Raw genomic sequence first — 14,051 nt, 5'->3', positions numbered from 1 at the left:
ACAGTATAAATAAAATCATATTGTTATCGCATACCTCAAATTAATTATATTTTATTACATAAAAATGTAACTTTACTCTTTTAAAAGATATTTATTTGGGTTTTTAAAATTTCTTAAAAAAAAGAAATAATCAGTTATAAAATTATCATTTTTTTGTACAAATACAGATAGATAGATAGATTTGCAGTTTATGGTAAAATGAGACTTTCGAATTACTGTAGAAAATAAGGTCTAACCTTAAAATTTTTATTCAACACGCAAAAAAATAAAATAACAAGTTATTGATAGAATTAGTACATTTAACAAATGAGTTTCTAAATATCTATCCTTCATGCGCTGGAACTCATTTATTTATATAATTATGTATAATTGTAGTTGAAGATATATATCATTTTTAGTTTTTAACATCATAGAAGTATAAATCAGCAAATAATTTGCGCAAGATACTTTCAAATATTAATTTAATTAAAATTACAGAAAAAAATAAACAAATATATAAAAGTAAAATAAGTTAAAATGGAAGAACCCACTCCTTCATACAAGATTATTTTAGTTGGTGACTCTAGTGTAGGTAAGACTTGCATCTTTAGTAAATACATTAAGAACTAATACCCAAAAAATGTTGAACCAACTTTAGGCTAGGAATTTAAAACAAAACCTATTACTCTCCCTGATGGAAAATTAGTAAAAGCTAACTTATGGGATACCGCTGGTTAAGAAAAGTATAGATCTTTAATGGCAACAAACTACAGAAAGGCTGTTGGAGCTATTTTAGTCTATGATATTACTTAAACACCTTCATTCACAAACCTTTAACAATGGCTTCAAGATATTAAATTATAAGCTGAACCAGATGTAGTAATCACATTAATAGGTAATAAAACTGATTTAGAATCTAGTCGTATGGTTAGCACTGAGCAAGGATAAAATTTTGCTAAATAAAATAATTTAAGCTTCTTTGAAACATCTGCCCTCAACGGAGCAAACTTAGGTTAAATTTTTGAAAGTCATTTATTAGAAATTACTAATAAGAAGAAATAGGCTTAATAATTACCTCAAGGTACTTAGCCTGTTGCTATTAGTAATAACACTTAAAAATAACCAAGTTCAGTCCAAAATCAACCCTCTCGTGAAATGGGAGAAAGTGGTTGCAAATGCTGAGCAATATTATCAGCTATAATTAATATTATTGAATTAAATTATTATCAACGTCATGTTTGTTTATTATATTTGAGATATTTTTTATTTTTTCTTTCTTTGTATCTTAAACTAACAACTAATTTTTTAGACGAATTAAATCAAGTAAAAGATATCAAAATTTTGATATAATTTTAGAGATAGATGAGAAGTAATCAAATTAAAATTTATGAGCAGTATATCAATTATGTCAATATTTTATTTATTACTGGAATATTTAATTTAAAATGCTTAACTTAGAGATTAATGATAATTTATTTACCATAATCTTTCAACACAATCTAAAATAATATTTACATTAATTTTCTTCATTTAATAGTCTTGTTAATTAATCACAACAACAAAAATCTTAATTAAAAATAATTATTTTTTTTTTTTTCAATAATAAAATTAAAATTATTATTTAAAAATAATTTCAATTAAAGTTGAATGAAATTTAAAATTTTTAAATAAATAAATCTTTGTAATTAAGAAAATTCTAATTTTTTATAAATTAGGAGACTTTCCTTGTTTTATAATTATTTACATATTTTAACCATCTAATCAATTATGGGAGATTAGATAAACCGGACGGACTGAAAAGTATATATAAATATTTAAATATAGTTTTTTAAAAAATTAGATTTTATTATTAATAAAAATTAGAATTAAATAAAAGGGTATTAGGAATAAAAACAAGTATTAAGGATAATCTTTAAATTTACAAATGAAATCTAGGTTAAAATTTTAAAAATTAATCTATATATCATTCATTTTGCTAGCAGTTCTAGCTCAAAGCACTTTATGTGGCGAACCGTTTGATACAGACGAAAAAGTTCATTAGATATTAGAACTGAACAAGGAAAAATAATATTTCTTCAATGGAACCCGTTTTAATTAAACAATTTATTTGAAGTATACATTTGAAGGAGATTTTGATATAGAAAACGATCTACTACTTATAGCAAGACCTAACGATTTTAAGTCTGATCCTGATGTTTTTGTTAGTAGGTATCACACATATTTAATATTTTAATTCTTTCTCTTAAATTTTATATTTGCTTATCAATCTTTTTAATTTAAAAGGACAATACAATTTCCTACTCCAGATAATGCTGATTACAGATGCTGGCACTCTGGATTAGAAATATGTTATATAGCACCAAATTGGTTATAAGGAGCTAAAGAAATATATATCACACTATTCAGTTACTAGCCTCATTGCAATTTTACTTTTGAAGCTAGACTCCAACATCGTACAGAGTAAATTATTTAATGGAACTAAGATACTGTACTTTTCCTGGGCGCCCCTGGCGAAACTCATTAATAATCTCAATAAGTGGTAAAAATATATGTCCCTCCCGATGAATCTATTGAACATTTCACTTTTTCAGCCATAGTAGACCCAGTTTCACGTTAAAGTAATAAAAATGAAATATTATCTCCTTATTTTAATATTTTAAATTTACTTTAAATAATTAAATAAATTGATTGATTTCAATATTTAAAAATAAATTGTTAATTGTTTCAAATAAAAATTTTTAAACTATTTTAATTAATTTTTTAACATTTATTTTAAATAATAATATTAAAATTTAGATTTAACTGAAGCAATAAAGTTGTATGTTATGTTTGGAAATGAAACCCCTTCTAACTCTAGAAGTCTATGGGGTATTTATAGCTCAAGTTATGGAGAGACATTCACGTCTTTTAAATATCAGCCAACATTTAGGGTAAGTTTATTTATTTTTTATACAATAAAGTAAATAAATAATATAAAAAAAAGACTGGTATCAATTATACTATGCTAATAATTGGATAAACAAATACTACTGTAAATCTACTTTGCAGAAAGGATACAAATGAACCTGTAAAGCTGAAATTTAATCTTAATAGTGACAAACAAAAAACATTGTACGATGCTATCCCAGTTGGCCGCTACTTGATTTATGAATTAGATACAGGAGTTATGCATAGAGATGCTAACACAAACAAAATAGACTAAACACTTTTGATAAATTTATTAGTTTAATAGGGTAATCCTGATATGTATATAGATTGTGATTAGCCTTTAAGCTTAAATTCTCTTGATTAAGCTAAATGGGTCAGTGACTCAAATGGGGAAGAAAGTCTAATTATAAGTGCTTAAGAATTTTAAAAATATCAAAAGTAATGTAATAAACTATACATATTAGTTTATGCCAGAGTTTGTGCTGCTTTTGCTTTAGAATTCTCTATTAGAGACTAGTTTAGAGATGAAGATATTATACTCAGCATTTATCCTTCTATTTCTGAAAATGGCTACATAGAAGATAACTAAATAGTTAATTATCTTCTTTAAATGGATAAATACACACAAGAAACTGTATAAGTGAGCTTGTTTGCTAAAAACGGAAATCCTGATTTATACATTAAAAAGTATTTGATAATTTTTAATTTTTTAACAAAATATTCATTTTTTTCGAATAATCTAAAATTTAAAATCATTCAAATAATTAAAAGATGCAAAGACACTAAAAGTTGCAGAGCTACTAGAAAAGAACTTGAAAATATTAATCAAGATAACAAATCAGATTTTATAGGCTTATCCAAAGAGTTAGGAAATGATTTTATTACTTTCTAACACTCTGTTGCTAACTGCGAAAACTCAAATAGCATTTATTGTTAATATTTAATCACTGTTTTCTCTAATCCTGCACTCTAAAACAATTCTCCTACTTAAGAAATTCATTATAGCTTACTGGTTTAATACCAAAGTAAAAGCGTGTAATTATTAGAGAATAATCCCCTTTACTAACAAATTGGTTTGGAATAATTTAATTATTACTCTTATAGCCTTGTTTCATTAGAAGGAATAAAAAAAGTCTATTTTTAAGTAAAAATAATTTTTTAATCAAATAGAAATTAAAAATTTTATAAAAATAAAAGGTTACTCCTATTAGCGGTATTATGGAATTGCTAGTTTCCAGGTATCACACAAAACCTAATTTTAGAGAAACTGAGCGTATTGCCTGCTTTTGTTCTAACGTCATTTCTTATAGTGTAGAAGAACTCCTTTAATAAAATTAGCAGAGCATTAACTTTTACATGAGCGTTTATGGCTTTTCTAATTCAATTTATACAATTTCTGTTTATATTGAAAGGTTTTAGAAAGATGAAAATGGAAATAATGATCCAAATTCTTCATTAATCTCTATGGTCCTTAAAAATGATATCCCTTAAAAGTATGTTTTTGATCCCACAAACAGCTATGTTTACTTCGACATATTCGAGACAGATAGTGACCCTGTTGTGAGTATAAATCCTTTAAAAGGTGAATTCCATATTGATGCTTGGCCTTTACTAAGCTCAAATTAATAAAACTACACACTCCCTGATGATAATAGCGGTGAAACAGTTTACAAAACCTAATATAATTCATTGATTCTTCATGTAAAGAATGTTTAGTAAAAAAGTCAATTTAAAGGATTTAGAGTTAGAATTCAAAAATTAACTAACAGAGATCAAGCTCAGTTTACTATTGAATATTCTAATTAATCTTAAATAACTACCTTATATGAAAATTATCCAATATAAACATACATAAAGCCAGATGAAACGAAATTTTTTAAATTTGCAGTAACTTATGATGATTATGTAGTTGCAGTTGCATACACTTCCGCTCATACTGGTCTTTTCATGGAAATCTCAGGAGTAAATTCAAATAATATCTAATTGTAAAATAATTAAATTATTTTTATCTATAAATTAGGATAAGGTTCACCAAAATGACTCGTCGGTAACATATCAAACAAATTCTATGAGTGAGAGTAGCATTTAGATATTTTATCCATTCAATCAAGAATGTACTTAAAAAGTTGAATAAAATAATGAATGCTTTTTATATGGATCTATATAAATGTCTGAATAGGCTTAGTAGAAATATACATAAGAAATGTATTCTCTCCCAACTGAAATATACCTTATAAGATTCAATAAGTAACTAAAGACATAAAATCTCAATTTAAAGGATGGATCAATCAATTATTATCCTCTACCTGTAGATGAAACTAAAGATACAGAATTTTATACCTTTAATTTCTATGTAAACCCAAATAATTTTGACCAAGACATATAGGTTATCACAACATTAGAGCATGGCAACTTGAACGTTAAATACGTAATACTAGATACTTCTAACCCTAATATGAGCAAGCCTAGCTCGTGGCAAAAATCTTTTCCTACTCTTTCTGAGGTTGAGTAAAGAAGTCTCATAGATAATAGTGATAATGAAATAAGAGAAAAATAATCATCAATGATTAATATATCTTCTGCAGAGTTTATTTGCAAGCCAAAGTGTGTAGTTCTTATAACAGCATTCGCCAAAAATGTTAAAAAGATAAAATAAAATTCTTAATTAGTGATATAAGTAGTGAGTGATATAATAGATTTAACTCATCTTGAATCATCAGAAATAGCTAGTTTTGTATCTCATAATCAATACAAATACTTTAAAATATATTTACCTTAAGATTTCGCAGTAATAACATTTAATGCTGTTGCTATTTAGAGCATGTTTGATATAAATTTGGTTTCATACTATTCAAAAAATTATTCATCATTTAGACCAACAGAAACGAACTGCAATCAAGTAAAATAAATATTTTATTATTTGTCAATTAAATAGGATTTAAAAATAACTTAAGTTATCAAATAATTAAATTTAAATTAATAAATATTTCAAATTACTTTAAAATATTTTAGTGCTAATCATCCAATTTAGAACCAGGAAGATTTGATCAAATAGAATATATTCCTGCTAAAGGTGGATATTATATTGTAGGTGTCTATGGAAGTGAAGGATATAAAGCTAGGTTTAAATTTATTTGGAATACTAATCAAATTTAATAAGTTTAATTTAGAGAAACTTATTCAGTATAAATTACTTCATAGAAATCTTTTGTGTTTCATGCAGATAGGTACAGAAATTCTGGATTCGATCTTTCCATTTCGGTTTAAGATTAATTCAAAAATGACATCACTAACGATGGAGTTCTTAGTATGGCTATATATCACTGTAATAGTGATTACTTAAGAGGATGTATAGTCGAAAATCCAAATTTAAAAAGAATTGAATCAAAATCTCAAAAATATTAGTACTAAGATATTTGTGGTGATAAAGTAGTTTGCACAGTTGTTTTAACCTTTAAGTCGAATAATGATAGATATATCTCTTTTGATTTCTTATTAAATGAAATACTCTAAGAGTCTTTTGATTTCGATAATTAAAACATTTCTATAATATCTGACTAGACGATTATATACCCAATTATGAAAAATAAGAAATAAAGGTATTTATTTTTTTGTTTCTTAGATAAATAAAAATAGTAATTTTATTTTAATAAATTTAGGTTCTAGATAAGTCTGCCTTATATCGTCAGTGATGATTTTTAACTTTCAAATAATTTTATTTTGAGAGTTCAGTAATATAGTGGATCTGTAGACATCTCTCTTTGGCCAAAGGATTAAAATATTTATGAAATTTAAAATAGTATTTTGAATTTCAAGTGGATTGAAATTAAACCTGAGACACTTAAAAATAAAAATTTTGTTTACTTAGATGTGTTTAACTGCAATTAAGAAAGCTGCTATATTTATATTGCTCTATATGTTGCCAATACACCTAAAGACATTTCTTAATTATAGTCTGTTGCTGAAATTTTAAATTATAATTCCAATATCATTATAACAGGATCTAATATGACCTTTAAGGACTCTCGATTAATCATTTACATACAAGATATTTCTAAAGTAAATTTTGTTGTTTTATTTACTTTAAATATTAATTTAACTATTTTGAATTATTAAAAGTAATTGGAAGATGCTCAAATATTAGTTTCTAAAGAGGATAAAAGCTTACAAACAATTTAAATCTAAAAACATAAATATTATTACGAAATAGATTAGATATACGAACCAAATCTTGATTCTCAAAAGGTATCTAATATTTTCATTAAACTTAATAGAACAGATGATAGAATTGAAAATTTGCAAGTCGCTGTAGCTATTTATTTAATGAAGTATCATGGCTCATAAATACCGCTGTTAGCAACTCCTTAAAATGAAATTGAGTACTATTAAAGCTTCATTCCAAACAGATTTTATGAAAATTAGGAATTTGCAACTCATATCTTAGATGTTCCTAATTAAGCCAAAGAAAAATCCTATCTATTAATAGATTTAACTAGTTGTGATAATGGTGATATACGCTTGAAGGGCTCTTAAAGCTTAGAAAATTTTGAATAAGGAAAATATGATTTAGAAATTAAATAGTAAAGTAAATAAAAATCATAGTTTACAATTTAATTAAAAGATAATCAAAAGATTTATTTAAAATTGAGTCGTCCCTAAAATTAGTTAAATAAGCAGTTAAGATATCTTATCTTGAGCTATATAATTAGTAACTCTAATTCTCCTAGTTTTAAGGTTTAGTCAATAACTGGGCTAGTGGAAATGCAAAGAATATAGAATTAAATATATGTCTATTGGGATATGCTTACAGGTTCTATTCATTTTGATGATACGAATAAAGTCATTAAAAATACGTAATTTTATTTAGTTATACTGAAAAAAAGGGCTTTTGAGCTAGTATAACCAAATATGAACTGTATATTTTCTCAATAATATGCTAAAAATGAAAATAGTGTCCATTTTTATTTGAAACTTAATCAAGATTAGGTCAAAATTGATGAAGAAAAAAAATTATTTTATTATGAGCTTGATGCTAAGAATTTTAAGAATTAATTCTAAAAGTTTGAAGAATAATAAGACTTCTATTCAACAATAAAGGCATAAATAAATCCTAATATATATGGTAATATTGATAAAAATAGTGTATGGTATAATGAAGTAGATTATCAAATTACTAATATCGACAAAAATTTCTTTGTAGATGATATCAGCATGCCTCCATAATCCTCTGATACTGATGAAAGCTTACAACACACAATAAGTAATTAATTTTTTAAAACTTTTTTTTAAATTAATTATTTTTTATAAAAAGTTATTTTAACTATTGTAATTGGCATAAGCATGATTTTGTTAGGAATATATCTTTACCGTCGTTACAACTTGACTAAAAAAAGAATTTAATTTGAGGTATCCTATAGAGAGTAGTAAGATATCCAAGAAAATGTTGAACAATCCAATCCATGATCAAAATTAAGTGCTATAGTTATCATAAATATTAATTTACTATTCTTTATGTATGCAAAGAATAAATTTGACAAAATTTATAGAATTATTTTTCATAATTAATTAGCTTTTAGCATTTTAAAAAGATTTTAAATAAGTTAACCACTTTTTTATATAAATAATTTAAATCATCAATATTTTATTTAATCAAATATCTAAATTTAATTGAAAAATTTACTGTTTTAATTTTCTTTTTACATTAGAATTTATTTTAAGTGTATTTATTATATATAAAGAATAAAAATGTTAGAAATTAATATATATATCAATAGCTAGTTCTTCACCAAAAGTGTAAAAAATAAGATAAAAATTTATTTTTTTAGACTAAAAATAAAATTCTAAAAAATATCTAAAATGTTTTAACAATAGAATGATTTTTAATAGATAAAAATGGCTAAAATTAAGTTGATGTTTTATGGATTATTTATGAAGATAAAATTTGAAATAATATAATAAAGATTGTATATTATGAGATCATCCTAACTATCTAAATTGTAAAAAATTTAAATAGAGTTTTAAATAAATAATTTATCAAAGATGTATTTAAATTATTTTTGATTAATTTCTTTCATAAATATTAAAAACTTTGATAATTTTTACTGTATTTCCCAATAATAAAAAAATAAATTTATATGTGACTAAATTATTTTATACAAAACACATAAATATTATAAAATAAATAGCTTTTTAAAGTCTTTACAAATTAAACAAAATTTTCTAATTTTTAAAATTTTAATTTTAAAGATTAAATAATGTTTTTGAGTAAATTAATTTTAATCTAATCAATCTTCTTCAAAGTCTTCTGTAAATTGCCATCTTAAAAGCTTTCCATTTTTGCAGCCAGTAATAATTTACTTATAGACAGGGCAAAATACTAAAGTAGGCATTTTGTGTAGTAAAGGTGAACTTGAATAGATTTTTTCATAATAAATTTCATTTGATTATAATTTGTTTTTTTATTTAAATATCTTAAGAGAATTATCAGAGCATGAAATAAATACATAATTTTTAAAAAAATCAAATGCTGTTATTATTCCTGAAAACTAAGTTTCAATGCTTGAAAGCATACTTAGTGAATAATTTTGTTAATCTAATGAAAAAAATTGTATCTAAGAATGTTCTCCAGAAATAGCTATAAACCCATAATTTGGATCTATTTACATATTCCAAATAAAAAATCCTAATGGTTGTGAAATATAGCATATTTGCTTTTATTTTATATCAAAAAGGGATATTTGTTAAGTTTCATAAACTGAAAAAGCTATAAATTAGGAATTAAAACAAAATTTAATGTTTTCAACTTAACCCTAGACCACTGCTATAAAATCGCTATTATAAGAGTACTAATTATCATTTGAATTTAATTTAACAGTAATCAACTCAAAATAAGAATGGCCTCCTATAGCTGCTATTAATTCATTTTCTTTTTAATTTTCATCTCCCTAATCTACTTTAGTCTAAACTTCAACAGCTCTCACTTCATATATTGTAGATATCTTCAAAACAGGTTTTTTATCTATGTTTTTACCAGATATTTAATATTCAGTTTTATAGACAAACACCCTACTACTAGCAGTTAAAAAGAGAAACTTTCCACATGGTGAAAAAGCTGAATCAACAAATTTAATTTAGCTATAATTTATTATTTTTTTCAACTATAAATCACTTTAGTAAAAATCCAAGTCATACAAAAGACAATCCCCAGAAGAGTTATTCCATCCTCCACAAGTTACAGAAAGCTACTTTTAATTAGGTGATAATTTTAATCTATAAACTTTATTTTTGGACTTAAGTTAAATGCTGTTCAGCAGCTTGACATATTTACATTCTAAATTTTTATTTTAAAATAATCAATAAATATAAAATATAATAAAAAATATTTACTATAATCATCTAAATTTTCGTTTGAAATCTTTAAATCGTCTATTTCTGCTATACTTCCTGTGGAGCTCAAAGGTATAATATTACTATCCTGCTTAGTTTTTGAATTAAAAATATAATTGCTATCTTCATTCATAATGACATCTGATTTTTCTTCTATTTAGTTTGTAACTTCAGTTTCAGGTTATATTTATTTGAGAGAAATGGATTCTAAAGTCTTTTGGTTTGCTGAATATAAATTAAGTAAATTTTCTTATTTAACATTTATGACTTAAAAATCATCAACAATGTCTACAACTTCTTATTCGTTTTATAAAACTTTTGATTCAAATTTATAAATTTCATCTTGAGGAAATTTTTTTTTCTTGTTCTTTTTTTTTAATTTTTTATCAACAAAATCTTAGATAATTTTTTTGAGCTTTTTAAATAAATTTTCTATCTCGGAATCGGAGTAAGTTTCTTAGTAACTAGTGATACTTTCAAATATAACCTGACAATTAACTAAATCATTTGTGAATTATTATATTTCATCAGCTAAACTATTTATAGTTGTCATTTCTAAATCTAAAATTTGTTAACTATCTAATTGATTTTCTTAAATTTATATAATTTTTTACTCCATTTTTATTGTGAAGTCTTCTATTATTTTCCTAAACTTAATTTAAGAAGCATTATATCCTACTAATTCATCAAAATTTTATATGTTTAATTTATCTTATTTTGATTTTAACCCTTTCTATGATTACTCTATCAAAAAATAGTAAAAGTCTCTACCTAAATGTTCAAATTTAAACTTATTCAAGATGGCCATTTATCTAAATAAGTATTCATCCTCTTTCAAAAATTATGCTCTTATTGAATCATATGTTTAGCTAAATTTTAGCTCTTATAAATCTGACATGATCAAGACATCTTCTTTATGTAACTCTAGACAATTTATTGTTTCTTTATATTCTTATGTGCAAGTAGAGCATACTATTTTTTTTGATTTACACTCTCTATTTAAACATAGGAAGTCAGCCTATTAGTTATGAGTCAAGCAAAAAACAGCTTTCATTTATTTTTTATGATAATTATTATCTTTATTTTTGCAATACAAATTTTTTAATATTATTTATAATTTTTCTCCATAATTAACAAATTTAAACTTAATAATGATTATGAATACCCTCTTATAATTCCCTAAAAACAAAAAAATAATATTTTTAATACTTATTTGGGCTATTTTTAATTTTTCTTATTTATTTTTAAAAATTTTATCAATTTCATATTTAAAATTTAGCATATAAATATTAAAGATATTTATTTAAATTTTGCATATAGTTATATCTTAAATCAAAATAAAAAAAATATTAATTATTTGGTTGGATATTCTATTTTTTTAAAGTAACAACTTGTCAATTGCAATTTTTCTTAGTTATTTTCAAATTTTTATTCGCAAAATCATAAAAGTATATTTTTTAATTTAAAGTTAGATATATATATTTTAAAAATATTTAGACATTAAAAAATTGGCATAAAAAATAGAAATGAGCGGCTATAACAACTACAATTTTCCAAATCAAAGACCTATGGATAACTATTAGCTATAATTTAATAAAGAAATAAGCACTAAACTTAAGGCCAAGGGAGATTGCATAGCATAAGCATTTTTTATTGGGTAAATAGTAGGTGGTATTAATTTTTCTAGTGATGAAGGATTGTTTTGCGAATTAGTGCTAGATGTAGGCCCATAGTGGAATATGATTAGAGGTGCTTAATAAAGAAATGAAAATTCATAAAACGATTTTAAAAGTATATAAACATAAACTGCATATGCAGAAGTAAAATATTTCAACTATTTCAATCATTTGAAATACAAAAATCATTTAATGTAATTATTTATTTTAAAAATGACAGGAAAATTAAATGTTTATATGGAGTCACCCTTTAGATTTAGAATTTAAAGTAGGCAGTATTAATGGATGGTAAATATTTTATATAATTAGCACCACATTTTCAATCTAAATTTTTTATACTTAGGCCCAAAGGTATTCTAAAGATTTGGAGACTTGATGATACAAATAAAATAGATATCAGTAACTTTTTAATTTAAAATTTTAAATAGCAATTTTATTGCGAAAGTTATAATTCAAAAAACTAAACTAAAAAAAAACTTAGTCTCTTACGGTGTTGTAAATTTCCCAAGGCAAGATGGTTTTCATAGATTAGAAGTTGATACTTGGTCTCCTATTGGTGATTGGTCTTATTAAAATTTCTAATTCTATTTAGGAACTTAGCCAAGACTTGCAAATTTAGATTTAACAAAATACAGTGATAAGCGCCATGAAATGCTAGGAGTTTCAAATGGAAAAGTTATATTCGAATTAGAAGTAAAATAATTTTTTAAGATAAAAAACTAAAAAATAATTAATTTGATAGGTTATGCTAAGAAACTTCTAAGTTGTGGATGTTACAGGCTAAGAAAACTCTTTAAAAAATCCAAATTTTTGAGAAAATTTATAGAATAAATTTATATTAAAACTAATTAATTTTAAAGTATTATAATGAAAGAAAATTAATTTAAAATCTATCAATTTAAATTTGTGTTTATATATTATTAAATACATTTTGCATTTCAAATATCCTCAAATGTTTATTTAATAATAATTATTACTTTCTTAGCATTATGATTTCTTAAAAAATTTCAAATAATGTTTCTAGAAATATAATTATTTTAATTACATTTATATTTACTTTAAATGATATTAATTTTTTAATTGAGCAAAATTAAATGTTTTATTCAAATTAAAATTGAGATTATAATTTTTTTCTCACATCATATATTTTTTTAAATGTTTACAAAATGCTTAAATAAAGAAATTTAATTATTTTATTTTTGTTTTAAATCATTTTAATTGTTTTATTTAACTATGTTAAATAGAACACTCTAATTATTATTTTATATTATATTACATTCTTAATATTCTTAACTCTTAAAATTTTAAAAAATAACTTGAATAAAGAAAATTAAGTAATATTTATTTTTATTTTAAATATTTTTGATTGTTTTTGTTTCATAATTTTAATATTTCATTCATATTACTATTTTAAATTCAATTTATTTTTATTTTGGAAACAATCTGAACAGTTTAAAATTTAAGAAAAAATGGATCAAATTAAAAAACTTAATAATAATTAAATATATTTTAATTCATTTATTTGTTTGCAAAAGTATTTATTTTTATTTTTTCTTTTTATTTAAAGTATTTATTCTAATAATTATTTAAAAATAATTTTTTAAATTTCTCAAATATAATTTTAATCAGTTAATATATATGATTTTTTTTAATTTTATTAATGATTACCACAAATATAACATGAAAAAAATATTTTTGAAATCGAAAAAATTTTAAATTAGTTATGAATGAATTTATAACTTTAGAACATTTGATAGGAGAAGAATTTATTATTTAGAAAAAACATAATTTCTGAGGATATCTAACTAGTGTATAATATTTCTAATGAAAAAGAATTATTATTAATAACTAAAAGAGTCATAAGCTTTATCTTCTAGAAGGTATTCTGAAAAAATTTGCTATTAATTTAAGATATTTTAAACGAATTAAATTTATCAATATTTATGAATGCCTACAATTAATTAATAAATTAACAAAGCATCTTTCTAAAATAACAAATTTTAATAAAATTTATTATATATTAGGTTAAAAAAAATACACACTCAAAACTAAATAGTCAATAGCTATATAGATTGATAGATA

General features: G+C 22.9%; 4 protein-coding genes across 4 annotated transcripts; 3 read left to right on the top strand and 1 right to left on the bottom strand. All coding sequences in view use genetic code 6, as the record gives it.

Annotated features, from left to right (window-relative positions):
• Positions 1-516: 516 nt before the first annotated feature.
• On the top strand, positions 517-1,161 carry TTHERM_01099240 (Rab-family small GTPase; the record flags this gene model as incomplete). The annotated part of the gene is made up of 1 exon (XM_001030340.1): positions 517-1,161. The coding sequence occupies one exon, from the start codon at positions 517-519 to the stop codon at positions 1,159-1,161; it is 645 nt and encodes a 214-aa protein (XP_001030340.1).
• A 742-nt stretch (positions 1,162-1,903) lies between these two features.
• On the top strand, positions 1,904-8,370 carry TTHERM_01099230 (transmembrane protein, putative; the record flags this gene model as incomplete). Its single annotated transcript, XM_001030339.2, has 11 exons — positions 1,904-2,187; positions 2,263-2,597; positions 2,776-2,909; positions 2,963-3,594; positions 3,679-4,051; positions 4,105-4,869; positions 4,928-5,806; positions 5,920-6,506; positions 6,567-6,966; positions 7,027-8,167; positions 8,219-8,370. 11 exons carry the CDS (start codon positions 1,904-1,906, stop codon positions 8,368-8,370), a joined length of 5,682 nt encoding a protein of 1,893 aa, XP_001030339.2.
• Positions 8,371-9,191: 821 nt separating this feature from the next.
• TTHERM_01099220 (hypothetical protein) lies at positions 9,192-11,347 on the bottom strand (the record flags this gene model as incomplete). Its single annotated transcript, XM_001030338.3, has 2 exons — positions 9,192-10,237; positions 10,294-11,347. The coding sequence occupies 2 exons, from the start codon at positions 11,345-11,347 to the stop codon at positions 9,192-9,194; spliced, it is 2,100 nt and encodes a 699-aa protein (XP_001030338.1).
• Positions 11,348-11,450: 103 nt separating this feature from the next.
• On the top strand, positions 11,451-12,783 carry TTHERM_01099210 (ciliary basal body-associated B9 protein; the record flags this gene model as incomplete). The annotated part of the gene is made up of 5 exons (XM_001030337.3): positions 11,451-12,113; positions 12,190-12,257; positions 12,313-12,368; positions 12,451-12,662; positions 12,712-12,783. 5 exons carry the CDS (start codon positions 11,451-11,453, stop codon positions 12,781-12,783), a joined length of 1,071 nt encoding a protein of 356 aa, XP_001030337.3.
• Positions 12,784-14,051: the final 1,268 nt, after the last annotated feature.

This window comes from Tetrahymena thermophila, assembly GCF_000189635.1.
Source record: "Tetrahymena thermophila SB210 genomic scaffold scf_8254544, whole genome shotgun sequence".
In the NCBI taxonomy this organism is placed as follows: domain Eukaryota; phylum Ciliophora; class Oligohymenophorea; order Hymenostomatida; family Tetrahymenidae; genus Tetrahymena; species Tetrahymena thermophila.
Note: the sequence above shows the minus strand (reverse complement) of the source record. Positions and strands in the feature narration are given on the sequence as shown.